This window comes from Colias eurytheme, chromosome 1 (genome assembly GCF_061535395.1).
Source record: "Colias eurytheme isolate Ceu_HAF_F1 chromosome 1, ilColEury1 Martin Lab GWU primary, whole genome shotgun sequence".
NCBI lineage: Eukaryota > Metazoa > Arthropoda > Insecta > Lepidoptera > Pieridae > Colias > Colias eurytheme.
The window spans coordinates 10,538,760-10,559,912 of record NC_142980.1 but is presented as its reverse complement, the minus strand read 5'-3'; the positions used below and the strand labels follow the sequence as shown (position 1 = coordinate 10,559,912).

The 21,153-nt window shown below is 32.7% G+C and overlaps 2 protein-coding genes across 2 annotated transcripts; one reads left to right on the top strand and one right to left on the bottom strand.

The window, feature by feature from the left end:
- The first annotated feature begins 423 nt into the window (after positions 1 to 423).
- Positions 424 to 5,307, top strand: nes (lysophosphatidylcholine acyltransferase 3 protein nessy). Its single transcript, XM_090104191.1, has 4 exons — positions 424 to 665; positions 1,068 to 1,788; positions 2,028 to 2,162; positions 2,562 to 5,307. The coding sequence occupies exons 2-4, from the start codon at positions 1,080 to 1,082 to the stop codon at positions 3,167 to 3,169; spliced, it is 1,452 nt and encodes a 483-aa protein (XP_089960317.1). The 5' UTR covers positions 424 to 665; positions 1,068 to 1,079; the 3' UTR covers positions 3,170 to 5,307.
- Positions 5,308 to 9,643: 4,336 nt separating this feature from the next.
- On the bottom strand, positions 9,644 to 21,058 carry LOC149911209 (enolase-like). Its single transcript, XM_090104189.1, has 4 exons — positions 20,647 to 21,058; positions 19,986 to 20,208; positions 18,512 to 18,602; positions 9,644 to 10,950 (listed from the first exon to the last, which is right to left on the bottom strand). Exons 1-4 carry the CDS (start codon positions 20,820 to 20,822, stop codon positions 9,644 to 9,646), a joined length of 1,797 nt encoding a protein of 598 aa, XP_089960315.1. The 5' UTR covers positions 20,823 to 21,058.
- Positions 21,059 to 21,153: the final 95 nt, after the last annotated feature.

Sequence of the window (21,153 nt, the reverse complement as noted above, 5' to 3'; positions counted from 1 at the left end):
TGAGAATAATAGAATTTTTTTTTCTATTATTGCAAGGCGATAATTTTTTTTATCCCGTTCGCGTCGTTTGAATAATGACGAAAAAAAATGTGTTTTGATTTTTAAACATTATTTAGATTCACAGAACGGTAAAAACAAATTGTTTTTATTAAATTTGTTTTTACTGTTCTGTGTGCTACACCATGCTACACACATGAATATTCAAACGTGTTTTTAACTGAGTGTATTAATATCTACTATTACTTAAATAATTAAGTTGATTAATTGTAAAAATACCACAAAAATACCTTAACAATACAATCACAATACAATAATAATAAATACTCGTCAAAAGCCCTCGTTGGAACCTGGAAACACTGAGTTGGAGTCGTAATAAATAAAATTGTCACGACTGTCATCTGTCAATGTCAAACCATATTTTCAGCATAGGTACCTGTATTCTGTAGACTGTATCATTATCTTCAAATATTTAAAAGCGTTTTATCCTCTTTCTAGGCCGGTTATGTGGGTCGATTTTATTTTATTATATGTGCCTTTCTAATTGCTCGGTTATTATATCCAGCATTATTATTATTTACACTACTTGTTTTGTCAAATACGCTACTGTGTTTTATCTCTAAAAATTTATATTTCGTATTCATCAGAGGCGCTTTATATGATAAAAGGTATGATGACTTGTTACTTTTTATTCACTGCATATTATATGCCTCTTGATAAAATATTTATATGAATGCTTATATCTACAAATTAATAACGCGACACTTATAAATTCAAATTTGTTGTAACTAACAAAGCGCATAAGTTACATGTTCAATTTTAAATTTTATGTAATACTTTCATCGATTTTAAATTTTTTGTATTTGTTGAAAATAGTAACACATTAAGTTTTTTCTAAGAATTCTGAATGCACTTCATATATTATGTCTAAAAACCATGTGATTTGTGCCCACTATTTACATTTAGATTTATAACAAAAGAAAAGGAGCGAAGAAATCAAGTTAAGTGTGAAAAAAGCGATTTGCCAATTATATTTTGAAAGATTTGTTCAATCTAATTCATTGTTCCAGGCATATCTCAACATGATTGGCCTTGCCCTGTCATTTCTGGGCTGGATTGGCCTGAGTCCAATCCCCTTGATTGCTGGTCTAATAGGAACTACAGAACCGGCTTTAAAACTGCTCATATCCATTCTATTGGGCTACCCTCTTGGTATTCTATACAACGAAAAAGTCAAACAACACAAAGAGTACAGAAACATCTATTTCATAGTAACGGGTGTTGATCTCGCTATTTACAATTTTGGCTTGTCTTTCATCCATAATGCTATACCAGCTATTGTTATTTATCTCACAACAATGTTCATTGGAGTTGGAAAAATGAATGCTATAATAACATTCTTCTTTAACATGGCCTATCTTCTAACTGGTTATGTTATGACTGAATCGGAAGACTATGACATCACTTGGACAATGCCTCATTGTGTTTTGACTTTGAAACTGATAGCCCTGTCGTTTGACATGTGGGATGGAGAAAAGATGAATCAGGGAGAGGAGTTATCATCCAATAATAAAAAAACCGCATTGCAGAATCCACCAACCCTCTTGGAACTTCTTGGTTTTGTTTATTTCCCTGCATGTTTCCTAGTTGGGCCAATATTCTCATTTAGGCGATACCTTGATTATATTTCCGACAAGTTCCCTATAGACAAAGAAAAGGACAATCTAGAAAAGCAAGCACTCAAGAGATTGGTGCAAGGTCTGGCCTATTTGATTGCTTTTCAAGTTGGAGGTAAGATATTGTTTATTATGTATATCAAATGGTGTAAATGGTTTGTGTGTCCATTTCCATCTGTCTCATATGTTAAATTTACATACCCATTGAAAGTAGATGTATTTGGATCAAAATACACTCATAGTTCTTTGTACGACTGTTTTTAAATAAGTTCACATTTACATTCATTTTGAATTTGAGGATTTTGTTTATTTACATTTAATGGCCGGAATTTGTAATAAAAATCTTTTTTTTAGTTACTGTATTCAACATTAAGTACATGATGTCTGATGAGTTTTGGGAAACGTCTATTTTCTACCGGCACTTTTACTGTGGACTCTGGGCTCACTTTGCCTTGTATAAGTATATTTCCTGCTGGCTACTCACTGAGGGTAAGTAATTTAAAAATTTAATCAAATCTTAGCAGAACTCGGAAATTTCCAAACTATTCAAATACAATTAGGGGGTAAATAGTAATTATAATAGTAATTCTATTTGTAATACTATTTGATGCAAATTAATAACAAACATTTATTGATTATTCATGTTGGGTAATGTGTAATTAAGTAAAGCAATAGCAATATTGGGCTTCAATTGGTGCATTAAGGAACAATGATAATGAGTTGGATTTAGTCATTTATTGTTGTGTTAACAAATAGAAGCAATTCTATTGTTCTAAAATACTGTTTAACTTGTACCAAATAACTTAAGACGATTATTTTTGTATGAAAATTTTGAATATGAAGAAAATGTGACTAATTTCGGAAATAAATTGCTTTTATTTTTGGCAGCATCATGTATTCGCTTTGGATTATCATACAACGGCATGGAAAAGACACAATATGGCGATGTGTCCAAATGGGATGGCTGCAATAACATCAAGCTCATGTGTTTCGAAGGTGCCACCAAGTTCCAGCACTACATCGACAGCTTTAACTGCAACACAAACTTCTTTGCTGCAGAATATGTGTACAAGCGACTCAAGTTCCTCGGTAACCGTCATCTCAGCCAATTTTTCACTCTACTATTCTTAGCTCTATGGCACGGCATCCGTTCAGGTTATTATATGACCTTTTTCAATGAATTCATTATCATTTTCATGGAAAAGGAATTAGAAAGCATCATTAGCAAAACAACCTTTTATGAAAAAATGTGGAATTCCAACTTCAAATATCTTCTCTATATTGTATTGAAAACTTACACTATCGTTTTTATGGGTTGGAGCTTGGCACCATTCGATCTCAAAATATTCTGGAAGTGGTGGCGCGTGTACTATAGCCTATTTTTCTCTGGTTTCCTCATATTTTTACCTTGGCCATTTGTATACAAGCCTCTTATCAAGAAATTAGCTAAACCATACTATCTGCCAAAAAGTGATGCAAAACCAAAAACAAATTAAACCAATACCATATAACTAATTATTTATTTTTTATTTCTTTTTCTGTTGATTTTATATATCATTGTTTATATTGCTATAAGAGGTTCTATTGGTATTATACATATGTTTATTAAGAATACATCATAATAAATAATAATAATTATTTGCGTTTTAAGCTGCATGTTTCAAAAGCAAAACGGGATTATTTATATTGTGCCTTTATTTTTAAGCACTTAGCAGCTAAATATGTTGTTGTTGATTTAAATATTTGTAGGCTGAGTAAATGTGATTGCGAAATGATATGTCAATGATGTCTTATACACAAACAAATTATTATACAAGATATATTTACATATGTAATGCGTCATTTTAAGAGAATATGACAATATTATAGGAGTACATTATGATTATGATATTTATCGAATTTTAGCATTGTATTAATGATGTGTAAGCAAACGGAATATTTTATCAATTAGATATCGTGGAAAGCTTTAGTTACAGAAAATAAAAATCACAGTAGTTGCAATAATAACTGGCATCGGTATGTCGTCAATTTTGTGATGAGGTTGTTTTTGCTACCAAATGTATGTCATTATTTGCGTATTTTACATATTGTATAAAATGAACTTTTATTATATGAGGTATATGTTTTCGAAATTGGCAATTTTTGCTCAATAGTACTTAGTTATAGAATAAAAAATACCTACTACATAAATTTTACACAAATTATATTGCATTTTATTTAGAAGCAATTTGCTGCAGGGTTGTTTCAATAGTCTTTAGTACAATGAAAACAGAGTTTCTTTACGTTATTATGGTGATTTGATTAATGTTGTTAAGGCTTTGTCCAGGTAAATTATTCAGGCCTACTCTACATGAACGGGTAAATTTTATTTTTTATATGTACACATGAAACATTTTGTAGTATGAAGTTATACCAGTCACCGTACGAAACATTGTATTATATAAAACAGCGAGACAGGCCTTGGTCGATCGATGTATATTGTATGTACTTGCATGAAAGTTAGGTACTTTTTATGGTAAAAAAATTACGCAAATGGGCTCGCTGACGTAATTCGGTCAATGCTATATTTTATTCAAAACAATTCTCGAACCTTGTTCCTATGTTGGTCATGCAAATATAATTCCTTTTCCTTGATATGAAATGTCGCTCGATAATAACAAGTGTAATTTTTACCTTTAGTGTAGGTACTATTTAATGGAAAGTGAGTATGTATTACATTTTTCCAGGGTTTTGTCCCTTTATTATAAAACCTATAGGTACGTATATTTAGATGTATGATGCATTTAGTGATCATTATCATTGCCAATAGGTAAACAACGAGACAGCACTTGTTGAAATTGTATTATACCTACATATTACACTCATATAATAAAAATATGTATGTTTAACGTTATTAAAATCATATTTTATTAATGTATTTAAATGCAAATTGAAAAAGTGTATATTAAAGTACTGAAAGCGTGCTAAAGAATGTACAAAATTCGATATTTGATAGGAATATCAATTATGTAATGTGAAAATCGTGTCTTACAAAGTTTGATAGATAGGATTGAAATGAAAGTGAAGCGGCAAAATTACTATGTATATTTAAATTATCCAAAAAGTTACTACTTTGCCAAGATAAAATCATCCAGCTTTTACAATAAAATGCACGAAAATTGTTTTAAGTAATTATGGTAAAGTACGTACATTGACTGATTTTTGGAACCATTTCGGATCTCGTTGATATAAAATTGAAAAAAAAAAACTGCAAAACGCTCGTTTTAATGAAAACAATAAGACATGTTTCCAAGTTTTCGTATGTATTGCTTGACTTTCGTTGCACTGGTTTTCACTCCGGCAAATGTTTTTAGTTCTGACCTGCTATTTTACTCAGACTATTATACTCTATAATTTTAAAATAAGTGTGTGTTTTGCAAATACTTACTGTGTCAGGAATATATTTAATATATTGTCTTATAAAATGTATACCATCATCAATACCTAGATTTAAGGAAAAAATCATTGTCAATGATTTTCATGTAGGAAAAGTATTGTATTTGTCAAAGAATAGTTAGCTAATGAGTAAAAATATGTGTAACGATTGATGTTTGATTTTAAATGGTTGTTTAATAGTAATAAAGTCATGAAAGAACTAATTATTTTATTTAACCAATCCTCCCAAATGTGCTCGCATTTCTGGAAGATTTTCAAATTTCTTAGGTACATTTTTATCCTGATCCAGGTGGAGAGAAATCACAGTCAGAGAATCCACAAACAAAAATTTATTATTAAACCGCTTAGCCGCTCTTGAATTGGTGTAACTTTTTCTATAACTTTATTTTATATATTAGTTAAATGAGATAATATTATGACTAATTTAAAAAAGATCACACGAAAATTCGAGTATCATTGACTAGCAATGAAACAGGGGTGCCAGTAGGCCTCTGGTGAAAACTTTTCCGCTTTTCCAACCTACTATAGGTAAGTAATAAAATTTTTCACCTTGTTTTTTAAATACTTAATAAATAATAACCAACCTACTTTTTTAATGTTTCATATTTTAAATGTTGAAATGTTTTACCATACAAATTATTGTTTAAACTGTTTCGCTAAACACAAATAATGTTTATTACACATTTTCAAGCGACGAGCGACGGCAAATATACTGAATAGAATATAGATCTATTGAAACAAGGGAGATGGCACGGCGGTAACGTGTGGAAGGCGTGAGAAAAAGCACTTGTAACCAATCGGAACTGACAACAATTATTGATCCAGGACCGCCCATTTTTTCCTTTCAGCTATTCCTTTTGTGCTTCGAAGCCTTCGGCTTTAATATAATCCGTTTGAATGATCTAATGGGAAAATAAACAACCTTCCTCTAGTTGGAATTAGATAAGTGGCGCAATTCGCATACACTTAGGTGGTGTATAAATATTGGCTAGGCCTGTATTTTTTTTTCATTGTATCGTTCATCATATAATAATTTGATAGTCATATAGGTAATCCTAAAACAGAGATATGACAAATTGATAAATTGGTGCGCAATACTTTCACTATTATCTGACTATGCTTGTAAAAAACACAAATCTAATCTCAATTCTTTTATTTTTACACTTCTGAGAACTTGCATCAATCTAAATAAACGTGTACCTATTTAATATGTTATTAAATTACGTGAAGTTAGACAGCTTTGGCCAGGTCTGAGGAAGATTCAAAAAAGTACATATTACATATTATGTAAAGTTGTACATGTTTGGTTTAAAGTTTATACAATAACGACGATTTTATTTTTGGAACCTAGTAGTTACTTAGGTAATTATAACATGATGAGCCATTATTCTTATGTTATCTAATCTCACCTATGTGTGAAACTGTTCCTGATTTTTTTTAAATATGTAGAGAGGTAGGTGCTTATCTATACTAATATTATAAAGCTGAAGAGTTTGTTTGTTTGAACGCGCTAATCTCAGGAACTACTGGTACGATTTGAAAATAGGCTATCATCACGCTAAGACCAAAAGGACTGGAGCCATGCGGGTGAAACCGCGGAGCACAGCTAGTCATATATAGTATATCTACCTAATTTGATACTATGTAGTATGTACGAATTACAACTCAACAAGAATCAAAGAACTCATTTTACCTAGATAAATAGTAGATACCTAACTATTTAGTAATCTATGCCTAGATCACCATTACATCTGGTGATAATAAACAAAAATTAATAAAACTGTAGGTTGAGATACTCTGTGCCTGGTATTCAATAGTACTTACGGATATAATCATAGCTAAAACTCCCCTCTGGGAATGTAAGCACGTGTAGCGACACGGAGGTGGAATTTTCGCCGGCAAACGTTTTTCCACTCACTGGAGTGACGTAATATAAACGTAGCTATAGGTATAGGGACTGCCCTATACCTATAGGTACCGGGTACGTTTAAATATATAACGAATAACGATCCTTTCGTATATTTTTTGTTTGTTTGATCAGAATTAAAAAAAGGCTCATTGATCAGTATAAGTTGATATTAAATATCATATTTGTATGGGCAATTAATTACAAAATAATATTCCCTTTAAAATTTCTCTGGTGGCATTATCAGTAGGAACTTAATGATCTAAGGTTGTAAACGTTCAAGTAGAAATAAATAAAAAAAACATGCATAATAATTTCAACTTTTATTAATTTAGTATCTACAATCATATATATATATATTTGAATTTTCAAATCAGTTTGTTCAACAATTGTTATCCGATAATAATTATTAATCATATAATTCATATCCATAGTTATCTAGGTACTTACTAAGGTAACAAACCTTAGTCTTCTCAACTTCAACCCAACTCTTTGGTTTTTTTTTTTAATTTTATGAGATAGCGTTACACTTATAGCTAAATAAATATATTACAAAGTTGGTAACACCGTGAATATATATTTTTTATTGATTTGTTTTATTACCTTTCCTTTTTAAATAACGTGTTCTTGCGCCTACTATCTATACCTAGGTCTGTTATTCGTAAATGACAATAATGTTACTTTCTTTAATGTAACCTACTTTACAGAAAGGGCGGAGGGTAATACCTATATACAAAACTACTTGCAATTTACAATCTCGTCATCGGATGAACTACTGAGCATAGCTAACAGAACTAAACTTGCCAGTTGCCACGTATAGTTAACTTCCATGTCTATATGCTACAGACAAAACCCTGAACCAGTCAATATCCTTATTGACGGTTATTAAGGTTAGTCAATAACCTCAATAACCGTCAATAAGGATATTGACTGGTTCAGGGTTTTGACTGTAACATATATAAATATATGCCTGAGCCTTGTTCTTTATTTGAATTTATGTATTTTGCTACTCAAAAATATATGTTCATGATCACATTATAAATTCATACAGCGAGCTACAACTATTCCTCGATAAAAATAAGTACATAGGTACCTAACTACATCCTTTTTTTGCCTCATCACTATTGTTCAATACTAGTTACCAAAATACAGCATAATTATAATAATTGTAATAATTAATTAGGCACCCGTACATACATATTATGTACCAGATACCTATTTTGAGAACATTATTGTGATTTAAAATAAAAAAGGAATTTCATTTCAACGTGTCATTAGCGCCCAGGCTTATCTTAATTCCTCCTTATCGAGGATATTCGTGGAACTATTAAAAACTCTGGGGTCCTCTGGCACCCATATCTTGGCGTGAAGTGTTGCACCCGGCGGACGCTCGCCACGGCGCGACCAAGACAAGGAGTGTGCTTGGAAATTGCTACCTGAAAAGATAAATCTAATATCTATATTGTATACTATGTACCTATACGCATATATGAATCAATTGTTGTTCAATTCAATGGTTTTAAAGAGTAACAACATATAATATATAAAAGTACCGGCGCCTTCGATTTTTCAATATGTTTTTTTTAACTAGGTATGAAACCTCATGAAACATACTATTATTATGACGTTTGTTTTTTTTTAATTGTCAATTGGTCGACTATCAGTGAAATGGGTACGAAATAGAAGAATTTACAAAAGCAAAATAAATTATATCTAATACAAACTACCTATTTGGAAAACAAAAAGGAACGCGCATTTTAAATGCTTTTCCTATAGTTATTAAATTAGACCAAGTTCACGCTATAAAGACCAAGATTAATTGATTCATAGACTAATCGGTTATCAAGAAACACTTAATTGTATCTAAAATCGCTTATAACCCTCAGCGTTAACATAAGTTTTATTTATCTACAATTATTCCGGAGAGCGTAAACAATCCCTGGGGGCTAACTAAACTTTCGCGAATACGGTAAATAGGGTGCTATCCCTGTGGCGTGGGGTGGCACACGTGCGCGCCGTTATGCCCCTTGGCCATATCGCAAGATAGGGTTGACCTATGACATTAGATGGAATCATTGATAACAATTAATTTACTCAGTTCTTCTTTATAAATTATTGAAAAATAATCTTTAATTATACCTACTTATATGCAGCTACCTATTTCTTTATGTTTTAAATATCATATAATAGATAAAAGATATAAATGTACTACGTTTTATTAATTAAAGTTATGCGTATGGTTGGATATTATAAGTAAATTAAAATTATTTTTCAGAAATAAATATTAAATAAAAAAAACGATGTATTCTCCGCGACTTTTTACTTTGAAAATAATATAAAGTATCTACCTATAGCTAGATAATGTAGCGGCGACAACCCTAATCACACACGATTCTACAAGTGCATTAATAACAGTTTAGACTATATTACAATACGAATAATGAGTATTTCCTGTGATTAGACCGCTTGTCGCTTATTTTGGTATTCCATAAATTATTAATTGTAATTTTGGGTATTTCACCATGCCGCATCTGTCATTGATGATGTTAGTTGCTTTTAAAGTTCTACATCAAATATTATAAAATAGAGTTGAAGGAAAGACGTTATAAGAAATAAGATTATTTATTAGTTATGCCTGTACTCGATAATTTTTGCCGGCATATTTCGATAAAGCTCCTAATTCCTCCTCGATTCTGAGGATTTGATTATATTTTCCAATGTGTTCACCTCGCGCCGGAGCTCCACATTTTACCTGGCCTGCTGATAACCCGACAACAAGATCAGCTAAAAATAAATCATCGGTGTCTCCCCATCGATCACACACAACGACACCGAATCCATTTGACTTTAACAACTTAAACGCCTCAATTACCTCTGTTAGTGTACCGGCCTGATTTATTCTCAGTGCAATTGCATTTCCGGCCTTCTTTTCAACGGCCAAGCCGACCCTGCGCAAATTTGTTTGCGTAAGGTCATTACCAAATATCTGCGACTGTGTCCGCCCTGACAATGTCGACCACGCTGCCCAGTCGTCATAATCGAAACCATCTTCTATAGAGCACACGGGAAATTCTTTCATATTATCTAAATATACCTCGGCTAATTTATCCGACGACATATATTCTTGGGGATTCGAATTCGGGTTTTTAAATTCCAAGTCGTAAGCTCCATCTTTGAATAAATCGGAGGCGGAAGCGTTAATAGCAATCTCTGCTTTACCAACAAATCCGCATTGCTTTATGGCATCTGTTAAAAATAATAACGCATCTCTGTGGCTTTCTAGAGGAATTGCAAACCCTCCGGAATTGCTGACATACGTACACTCGACAGCATATTTTGTTTTGATGATATTTTTAACGTAGAGGTATATTTCAGTACCTATGCGCATAGCTTCCGCAAACGAAGACGCACCTGTGGGCATGATAATGTATTCTTGAAATGGAAGTCCATTTGAAGCGAGGATACCTCCAGTCAAAACAACTAAATGTGGCACGGGCAATATGATACTCGTGACGCCAGCCATGTCTGAAATATGTCTGTATAAAGGAACTCCTTTTTTGGCAGCTCCCGCTTTGGCGATAACGAGTGAAACGGCCATAATAGCATTAGACCCGAGTCTAGATTTGTTTTCAGTGCCATCGAGTGCGATCATGAACTGATCTATTTCTTTCTGCATGGTCACTTCCAAATTTTGTTTTATGAGCTCTGGAGCAATAATAGTATTGATGTTCTTCACGGCTGATGATACGCCCATACCGAAGTACTCAGAAGGGTTATTATCCCGCAACTGCACTGCTTCTGCAATTTTTTTCATATCAGTTGAAGGCACACCGATCCGAAACAAACCCAATTCGGTTACCATATCTACTTCGACCGTAGGAATTCCGGTAGCATCGAATATTTGACGTGCGAGTAGGATTTTGATAGGCATTGCAACTAAAAGCCTTAAATCAATGAATTAATTTACTATTTTAATTAAAATATATAAAATAATTGATTGACATAAAAATCACAAGAAATCAATATATGAAAATCGAAAACAAACTACGGATTGTCATCAGTCAGAGTCAATTTATTATTTAACTATTACTTTTTTATTGATAATTATGTAACCTGAAAAGGTTATATTTAAGCTACTCTAGAAAACATTATATTTTATTTACATGAACATTTTTAATGCATAATATAAAGTGTCGAAAGGCGCCATGAGCGTCGGCGCACGTGCACGATAATCTATGTGTAAATCCTACATTACATTTCGATAAGGTGTTTTTAGTAATTGAAAAAAAGATTATGCGGTGCGCACTTGGCATGAATCGCGGCCTAGTCACCCCTTTGTGTATTTTTTATGATAGGGAAACAAATGACGCCGCATAATCGAATAGTCCATAAAATAAGAAAATATGAATACAAAACAACAATAGAATGTAGATAATGGCATTATGGATACATTATACAGAGCGATTCCCGTTTATATAATAATGTTCGTATAAAAATCCTAATGATAAAATTAATTGGCGTTTTTATATGTAATTTGTATAATTATTTATCTTAATAACAGCTATAATAAGGTGCCTTTTATGAATAAAATAAAATATTATGTAGTAATAAAAATAAAATAAATGATTGCTCTCGAAAAATTCTGTTAAACGGGGACAAACTAGCGATCTTCAGCTTATTTATAGAACAAAATATAAGCACTATTGTACAAATAGCGAGAATAAGTATATAAATAATTGTCTTTTGAAGACATACCCAAAATAATACCACAGAATAAATATTATTCCTATCTGCTGATTCATAAGTACCAAGAACACACTATCGAATCAGTAATTTCAAATTTGTAGCGATATGAGTAGGTATAGGTAATTATTAAATAATCTATCAATACCCATAGGCATCTTTAAGCTGTGTTAATAGACATATTGTAAAGGGTGTGGAGAGCTTAATAGTAATCCAATATACCCCGCCTCTGCACTTAAAGGGAGAACACAATTTGCTATGGCGTGATTCGCAAGAGTACTTCATCTGACACCCTTGTTTACATTATTTGCGATGCACAATTTGTGTTTTTCATTGTGTCAGCTGCACTGCAAATTAATAAAAATACATCTAATGTTGAAATACTAATGTATTATTTATAGTTACTTATTAATTAGTATTAATAAGCTGCCTGGATTACCTAAGTGACAAATGGAGATGATTGAATTATAAAATTATGTTCTCATAAAAAGTATGTTTATATAATAATTTGTAATAACGGTTTTCAGTGTTCAACTGTGAAACTTACACAATTAATATCATTTTCACAAAGTACCAATAGAAAATAAAATGTTACAGTCAAATTAATATCAATAACAACAGTTACCTATATTCATACGTTACAATAATGAAGGATTTAAATTTGTGTTCTATCAATTGAGTAAAATTGTAAAAGTTTTGTGAAAAAAACGCACTGATTATACCTAGTAGGTAGGTAATCTGAACACATAGAACATTAAGTAATCTGAACATAGTATTTACGTATATTTCTATTATATTGCTTATAATTTGACAAGGTACCTACCTAATTTTTGATGAGTAGACCGCATATGATAGATCATAACATTTTATTTTATTAAATTACCTAGATACTATGACATCGCTTGCATTAGCACCACAGTATTACAATATACATATATATAATATTGTAATACTGTGTTAGTACTTTTTGGTAACTGGTAAGTATATAAAACCAAGCATATTCTTGAGTCCATAGTTTATCAAAACATTTAGTCCATTGAATAAAAAGTTCTAGAGTGCGTGAGTTAGTAACGTAAGATTTTTCTTCGGAAACATGTCAAGAGTCCCTAGGTAATAAACATACTAAAACCCCGGGACACTAGGAGGAGCACCGGAGTGGGGGGAGGGGGGGAATGGGTCCACTTTTTCATTTTTCGCTTAAATCTCAAAAACGGTACATGTTAGAGAAAAACTTTCAAGGAAAAGTTGAAAGGCCATAAAATTATCTACAAGTTGTACCTAGATCACTTTTTCCTATATCCTACCGTTTCTGAGTTATAAGCAGTAAAAAATGATTTTGGCTCAAACAATTTCCCCATCAATCGATCAAAAAATATTTCTTTCTTCCAAAAAACTCAAATGTGCAACTTGTGACCGGTACTGATAGATTGCTCTTAATTAGGTCTATAATTGGTAAAATAAACACGTTCCTCCATGGAAGCCTTTAGGAGGAATCGATTGTCAAAATATTATACTGGGGCAGTTTGAGTTACTGAACTTGATCTTTTTATTTTTTTCTTCCAAAAAACTCAAAAGTGCAACTTGTGACCGGTACAGATAGATTGCTCATAATTAGGTCTATCATTGATAAAAATACCAGATTCCACCATGGAGGCGTTTACGGGGAATTGAATTTTATCAGGGTAGTTACGATACTTGATCTTTTTATTTTTTTCTTCCAAAAAACTCAAAAGTGCAACTTGTGACCGGTACAGATAGATTGCTCATAATTAGGTCTATCATTGATAAAAATACCAGATTCCACCATGGAGGCGTTTACGGGGAATTGAATTTTATTAGGGTAGTTAGTTAAAAAGTTCAAGTATCGTAACTACCCTAATAAAATTAAATACCTCCTAAACCCTCACTCTAGACCCCCCTTGGACATTACCGTCTTTACCATAGGGGCACAGGGGGCCAGTGCCCAGGGCCCCCCATCGTCTGGGGGCCCCCCTGGAGGAGATGTAGGACTGACAATTTTTCTCACATAAATCTCAAAATATTTTATTAAAAAGCAATACACTTTTCTCGTTGCCAGAACGTCAGATCATTTTCAGATTTATTCGAATCAAAACATCTATGTATAGGAATAATTCGAGTGATTCGAACACCATTATAATTAACTTATCAGACATTTACTCGAATTATTTATTTACTTATTAACGTAATATAATATATTTTTACTTGAATTATTTTGGTAATTATGAAAATTAATAACAAGTCTAAGTTTACAGAATAGCATACAAGGGCGTTGTGACAAAACTTTAATCTCTGGGCCTCTAGACAAGTGGCAGAAACGCTAGAGAATAGAATCCGCTATTGATACTAATTGATATAAGCGACGTTTTGCTAATGTTTCGGTCACACTACCAAGGACGACGACGACCACTACCAAAATTCCCATCCAGCCGAAATTTGGTAAAATTATTAAAAACACAATCTATACTTAATATTATAAAGCTGAAGAGTTTGTTTTTTTTGTTTGAACGCGCTAATCTCGGGAACTACTGGTGCGATTTGAAAATTTATTTCGGTGCTAAATAGCCCACTTCTTTGGCAAGATTATAAGATACCAAAATCGTTGAATTACTCCATGACGTTACGGTATTGTTATGATGCGACCTTGAAATTTTACTCTCAACGCGCCTAAAGAAGTTTCACTTCAAAAATATATTAAAATTTCCCAACCTTCTGTTACTAGGAAAAAAAATTTTCCTAAAAGTCAATAGAATATATAGGTTTTTCGTGATTTTTACCGAAACGGTAAGTTTTATCATATAACCACGTCTTTTACCCAAATTGTAGATCATAAAATTATCTATACAAAAGAATCAATACATTATTTCCCTAAGATGTAGCTTCCTACCATTTTCTAAGATATAACGATTTATAAACTCATCCCATCCTTATAATATTATGCACACGTTTCTTAAATCACTTCACACCTAAATGATTTTATGATAAAACTTATCGTTTCAGTATTAATCGCGAAATCACCTATTTTTTTTATTTATTTATAACCTGGAATATGTTTTTTAATTCACGTACCGGAATGACAGTTAATTTTGTATTTTATTTTTAGTAATCCTTTGAACAATTTTACTAATTTTCTGCTGGATATGAAATTTTGTAGTTTTAAAGGTCCTAGAATTTAGTGAACTCTGTTCACACCGGACCATTTCTATACGAATAGATGACAAGCGTTTTGACTTTTGCCATTTGCCTAGGCCTTGAATAAATGAAACGGCTACGAAAGAAAAAATGAAACGGCTACGAAAGAAAAAATCCAGATGCTAATTAAAAAGATAAATTTGAAAAAGAGAAAGGTAATTTGAAAAAGTTATTCTTAAAATATTTCTTAATTAAATTTAATTTAAGTCAACTTTGGAGCGCCATTACAGCAGCAGCGTTTCAAATGAATTATATAAAAAAAATAAGGAAAAAAAGTTTCCTCAAAAGACCATAATATAATATAAGATTGGTCAGAAGTAACTTTTTTGTAAAATGTATAAAAAAAAATGGAGCAAAAATTTTACATAGAAATTTTCTCGTTTCTTATTACTTCTTTAAGTTTCAATTTAGGGCAAAAACATATATAATTGTGGGAAAAAGTTTGTATACCTAGTTTGATTTCTTTATGTTTCAAAGGGCCCCCAATTCTTGTGTGCCCAAGGGCCCCGGCATAGTCTAAGACGGCCCTGCCCTTGGAGGGATTTATTCAATGGACTAATTCTATTAAATTTAGAACACCGGAAGACACAGAAAATATAAGTACTAATATAGTAGGTATTATATTATATCTGTGATAGTAGTTAATTGTTATTGATAGACTATCTAAGTCATAACACACTAGCCACTTATCTACATACTCGATATTAGGAAAAATAATTTTGGGTTGACTATTGACTAGTTACAACGAACATTTTAAGTGTAAATTTTGAACGTCTCGTTAATTTGTTAGTTTATTTATCAAAATTTTCCTATTTTTTTAAAGCAGATAAATTTATCTCACTGGCCATCTCGTATATATGGGGGAATATAATTTAATTGACGTGTATTCCTGTATCCCATCGATGATCACGCGATGTACCGTGGGAAACCGGCGCGATGTCACCTGGACCATATTCATTCTAGCGCTTATCACACGCAATATTACTCACGTGTTATCAACATAATAAAAACGTGCATATCTCTATATAGGTAGCCATACGTTTGACTCGATCAATTGCTGTATCTTATAGCCAGGATGTACTACACGTAAATCCGATTTTTCTCCGATAACTCAGAGATCTTTCAATCTTTTTTAGTAAAAGATTATCCGACCACATTTTATAGGTTTCTCGTTAAAAATTAATAAAATTAATTGTGGATGTTAAAGCGTGAAATGTGGATACTAACGAGATAAATTAGTAGATAATAATGCAACAAGGAACTCTTTTTCTTCTGTCTATAGTTTATTCCCAGATCCATTAATACTGTATTTCTTTTGCATATCGCACTAAAACCTATTCTGTTATTTACGATCACGCATCATTAGAAATAATGCAGGATCTAAATGAGCACATTAGTAACGCGGCAACCGCTATCGATCATCAAAAGGTGCACAAACAAATTGCACAGCGCAGGGGTCGCGCCCTGTATTGTTGACCCAACAATAGGGTTCACACTTTCTTATTTCTAAGTTATGGTAAATAAAAGTTACATTGATAACCCTATCCTCCTAACATCATTGATTTCTCGAAATATATCTCATAGCATCTGATAAGTTATAGTCGACTATACCTAGGTACCTACTACCTATATTATATTGTGATGGGTTTGTATTATGTGTCTTTGAAAATAATAATAAGTGGGTATGGTTAAACAACACGTACAAATAAATAATCACTTATAAATACCACAAGAGCTTCAAAATTATCGGGTATTTTCCGATAGGTTCGTTGCAAACAAATGAAGGAGTCAAGTTTTTAGTCAAGGTTAAAAAATCACGAGCGCGAAGCGCGAGTGATTTTTCCTGAAAAACTTGACGACTTTATTTGTTTGCAGGGAACCTTGAGGGAAATGCCAGATAATTTTGAAGCTCGTGTGGTATTCGGGAGATTATTTTTCCGTCCCAGATGTCGGCCAATAATTTCACAATTGAATTGAACCTGTCAGTTTGACGTCAACGACCAGAGAAAATTTTCAAAAAATTATCAGTAAAGTAGGTTGTACCACGTGACGTCGAATGGTGCAATTCTATTGGTCGATATTTGGGTCGGAAAAATAATCTCATAAAATTATTATTTATTATGGTAGGTAGCTATTGTCTGTATTGTCATCGATCCGAAAATTGTACAAAGTTTGAATAGACTGTAAATATTACCTACTGTGTAAAGTGGGTCAAACTCGAACCTAAAGGAGTCGGTAACTTAAAAAAAAATACCGGCTGAATTGAGAAGAAAGCTACCGAATATTCAACGGTAGAATTATTTCCATTTTAACATAATATTTTGTAAGTCTACAGTAATATAAAGAAAAATAAGTAATCAGATTTGTGTATCATTTTATTTTAATTATAACTATATATTATGTAAGTTTAAGTAAGTACTTAGATTTGTAAAATATTGCAAAAAAGTTAGTGTATTGCAAAAACTACCTATTCATATTCAACACAATATGTTTAATTTTAAACAATACCTACCTTACTCATTACTTCAGAATCATTGCATTACCAGTTATCTATTAGATAGGCTACTAACAAAAAATCGTTCCTGTGGCTACTGGGTGAATCTCTAATTATTATACATATTTAGATATAGTATATATGCTCAAACTATACAAAGTTGTAAAACGCTAAATCTGAAGATGATCAGCCTATTTTGAATTAATGTAACATTTTTACCATATTTATTGTGTACAGGTTATTACATTCTACAGGTATAGGACCTGTAGAATGGTCACATCACATCCAAGATCACTTGGTTTTGTGTCTTATACCTAGATACTAATCGAATCGCCAACTGTGTTAAAACTCAAGAACGGCTCGACCAATTCGGGTATTTTAACACGCTTATATATTATTAACTTCACCTGCACGTTTGTAGGTATGCAATCGACTTGTCTACATTCGATTTTGACCCACTTTAACGGATAGATTTAATTCAAACTTTCTACTTATCAAGGATCGATGACAATACAATAATTTAAATGAGCTTAAGCTTGTTTTTAACTTTTTTTAAGTACCTACTTACATATAATAATTATTATTTTAACGTTTTTAGTTTTTTACTAAGGCATAAGAAAGGTTATAATTAAAATTATGGATAGAAGACATGAAATAGGGGCAAAAGGGCAGAACAACGTCTGCCAGGGCAGCTAGTTATAAAAAAAAATAAGCATAATTATAATGACAAGTAAGCAACGCAACCAGCAAAGGATGTTTAGGTAGGTGATCACCGTCGCCCGTAAGTAATTGCAACGTCAGGGAACATTACGATTGTTTTGTTGGACTTTGAGAGATGCGTAGGCTTATTTTTGAAAGTATTCATATCGTACAGATGGAAATACCGAAGGTGGCAAGCTGTTCCACAATTTCTGTTGTTCTGGGCAGAACATGCTGAGAAAAACGCATCCAAGAAGTGCGGATGAATTGAGTGACGAGCACTTCGATTGTAGAATTTACCTAATTAGCTAATTAAAAATTACCTAACTAAAGAAAGTACTAGGTACTAACCTCTCACGATGACTTTCTTTTGTTCTTCCTTATTGTGAGTATTGCTTACGCCCGACAGCATTGTGTCTGATGAATTTCTGTCCGTCCGAACCTGTTGATAAAATTGAACAAATTGTTTATTAAATAAAACAAGGAATAGATGTATAAAATAAGATACCTTAACATTTAGGCTGATGTTTTACTCCAGGTTAATTAATCTATGTAATTAATATATTGTAGGGATATCTCCCTATTCTGATTTTATTTTGTTCTTGAAACTACATTTGTCAATTTTTGCACGCCTCATAAGCGAAGCGTTGAGGTGGGTACAACTGTCACTTCGCGCAAAACATCTGATTTTTCACACTAAGACAGTGCGCGCACGAGCAACTTTGTCTCCGCAACTATTTTGTCTCTCCCATCAATTGTATGGGGAGTTGCGTCGCTACGTGCGCGCACTTTCATACTAGCCCATGGGTGGAGAGACAAAATAGTTGCGGAGACAAAATAGTTGCGGAGACAAAGTTGCTCGTGCGCGCTCGCTCTTAAATGTCTTCATGTATGATGTATCATACATTGCACTTGTGATAATACATGATACACACACATATTAAGAAAAAAACACTATTTTTAACATTCATGATATTTTTGATGTCATTTTTGTTATTTAAACTAGTTAAAAAACAGTTTAAAAAAGTTCTGTCTTGGACGTCCGTGTGTCTGTATGTGCGGAGGATTTTCTTGTTAACACGATAGCGACCGAAATACTTTACTAATCGAGTCTTTTTTTGCACGCCTCATAAGCGAAGCGTTGAGGTGGGTACTACTGTCACTTCGCGCAAAACATCTGATTTTTCAAACTTAAAATGTCTTTATGTATCATACATTGCACTTGTAAGATAATACATACACACACATATTAAGAAAAAACACTATTTTTAACGTTCATGATATTTTTGACGTCATTTTTGTTATTTAAACTAGTTAAAAAACAGTTTAAAAAAGTTCTGTCTTGGACGTCCGTGTGTCTGTATGTGCGGATCCTTTTTCTTGTTAACACGATAGCGACCGAAATACTTTACTAATCGAGTCTTTTTTTATCTCTTACGCTTGAGTATGCTCAGGAATAGAACCCTTTCATTTTTCAGGGTCTGATTCGATGTGGTTTAATTGTTATTAAATAAACAAAAATAATAATTAATAAATATTTATTAAAAAAAAATTATGAGGCGTGCACTTTTGGATTTTCCAAATTATTTTCTCTTACGCTTGAGTATGCTCAGGAATAGAACCCTTTCATTTTTCAGGGTCTGATTCGATGTGGTTTAATTGTTATTAAATAAACAAAAATAATAATTATTTAAAAAAAATTATGAGGCGTGCACTTTTGGATATTCCAAACTATTTCCTTTTATTACCTACTTTCTTTGAATCCATTTACAACTAAATAAAAACAATCAGGACAAAACAACTTTTACAATGTTGTCATACACACCAGTTCTCCAAGAAAGCTGATGTATCCAATGGCCAGTTTGAGCGTGTCCACTTTGGACAGACGTTTCTCATACGGTAGGGTGGGTATATGAGCTCTGAGGCCTTCAAACGCATCGTTGATGGACTGCATCCGCCGTCGCTCCCGGAGATTCGCGGCTTGCCGCTGTTGTATCTGCTGTTGGGGACATCGGCTCCGACGCTTGTGCAGACGACGGCACTCAGAACTATGAACAACAGATATATGAGGTTTTGGGAGCCGTAGAAATTAATCAATTGTGATGAGACAAACTGCAGACTGCAGTGAAGCGGAAATTATTAAGTAACATGCAAATAAATAGGTACAAGCTCAAGATACGTTAGAAAAGGTATGTATAAATCAAAGAATTTGCTATGGCAGAGAGAACTTTTGGACAATTGAAGATATTAGGTAATAAAGGTTCATGAGATATGCAATGCACTTAAAAATTAATTGAAAATCCTTTTTTGATTACATGTTAAATCCAATGACAAAGTAATCAAATTATACATACCATTTCGCTTTCCAAAATATTTTATCTAAGTTATCCTTGTTGCTGGCAAAAAATAAAACATTAGCTAAATAGCAATAACGATAAATTATAAATTCGCAGCTTATTTGTAGTTAACTCTTGTATGAATCTTACCGTTTTCTTGGTGTTGAATGATTTTCTTGATCACTAGCGTATAAACTGCCGTCGGACATGGACGAATCATCATATAAGAACATATCCGAATTGTTTCCAGACACAGGTGACCTATCAATATTGAGCGGCATCGCGGAACCATCAAGTGAGCACACGTTTGGATTCACATTATCCATATTGCAAGAAATATTTTAACTACAAAAACAACTTCATTATACCGATGTCATATTAACTACAACTACATTTAACGTGATAATGGCTCGAGTCTCTAAACTGTATTGAGGTTCAGAGGGTTGATTTAGAGGGCTGAAGACAGAGCGCTATCAAGCCCCGCCCACGCTTTACCACTCCGCCCACGCGTCTACATAGAATTAACGAAAACCCTCTTTTTAATTCTGCCTCAATCTGCAGCTCAGTTTTTAATGGAAAAGGGATTAATGAATGATTTTAGTTAATCTATTGGCATTTAATATATTCATTGTTAATTGAAATAAGTATGCTTAGAGC

What these genes read in the sequence shown, in the direction of transcription:
- LOC149911209 (XM_090104189.1), bottom strand. Translation starts at nt 20,822, where the DNA reads ATGGATAATGTGAATCCAAACGTGTGCTCACTTGATGGTTCCGCGATG. An exon ending in TCAGCTTTCTTGGAGAACTG is followed by an intron (nt 18,603 to 19,985) that starts GTGTGTATGACA and finishes TTTTATCAACAG; the next exon opens with GTTCGGACGGACAGAAATTC. An exon ending in AAAGAAAGTCATCGTGAGAG is followed by an intron (nt 10,951 to 18,511) that starts GTTAGTACCTAG and finishes TAAGGCTTTTAG; the next exon opens with TTGCAATGCCTATCAAAATC.
- nes (XM_090104191.1), top strand. Translation starts at nt 1,080, where the DNA reads ATGATTGGCCTTGCCCTGTCATTTCTGGGCTGGATTGGCCTGAGTCCA. An exon ending in GATTGCTTTTCAAGTTGGAG is followed by an intron (nt 1,789 to 2,027) that starts GTAAGATATTGT and finishes TCTTTTTTTTAG; the next exon opens with TTACTGTATTCAACATTAAG. An exon ending in CTGCTGGCTACTCACTGAGG is followed by an intron (nt 2,163 to 2,561) that starts GTAAGTAATTTA and finishes TATTTTTGGCAG; the next exon opens with CATCATGTATTCGCTTTGGA.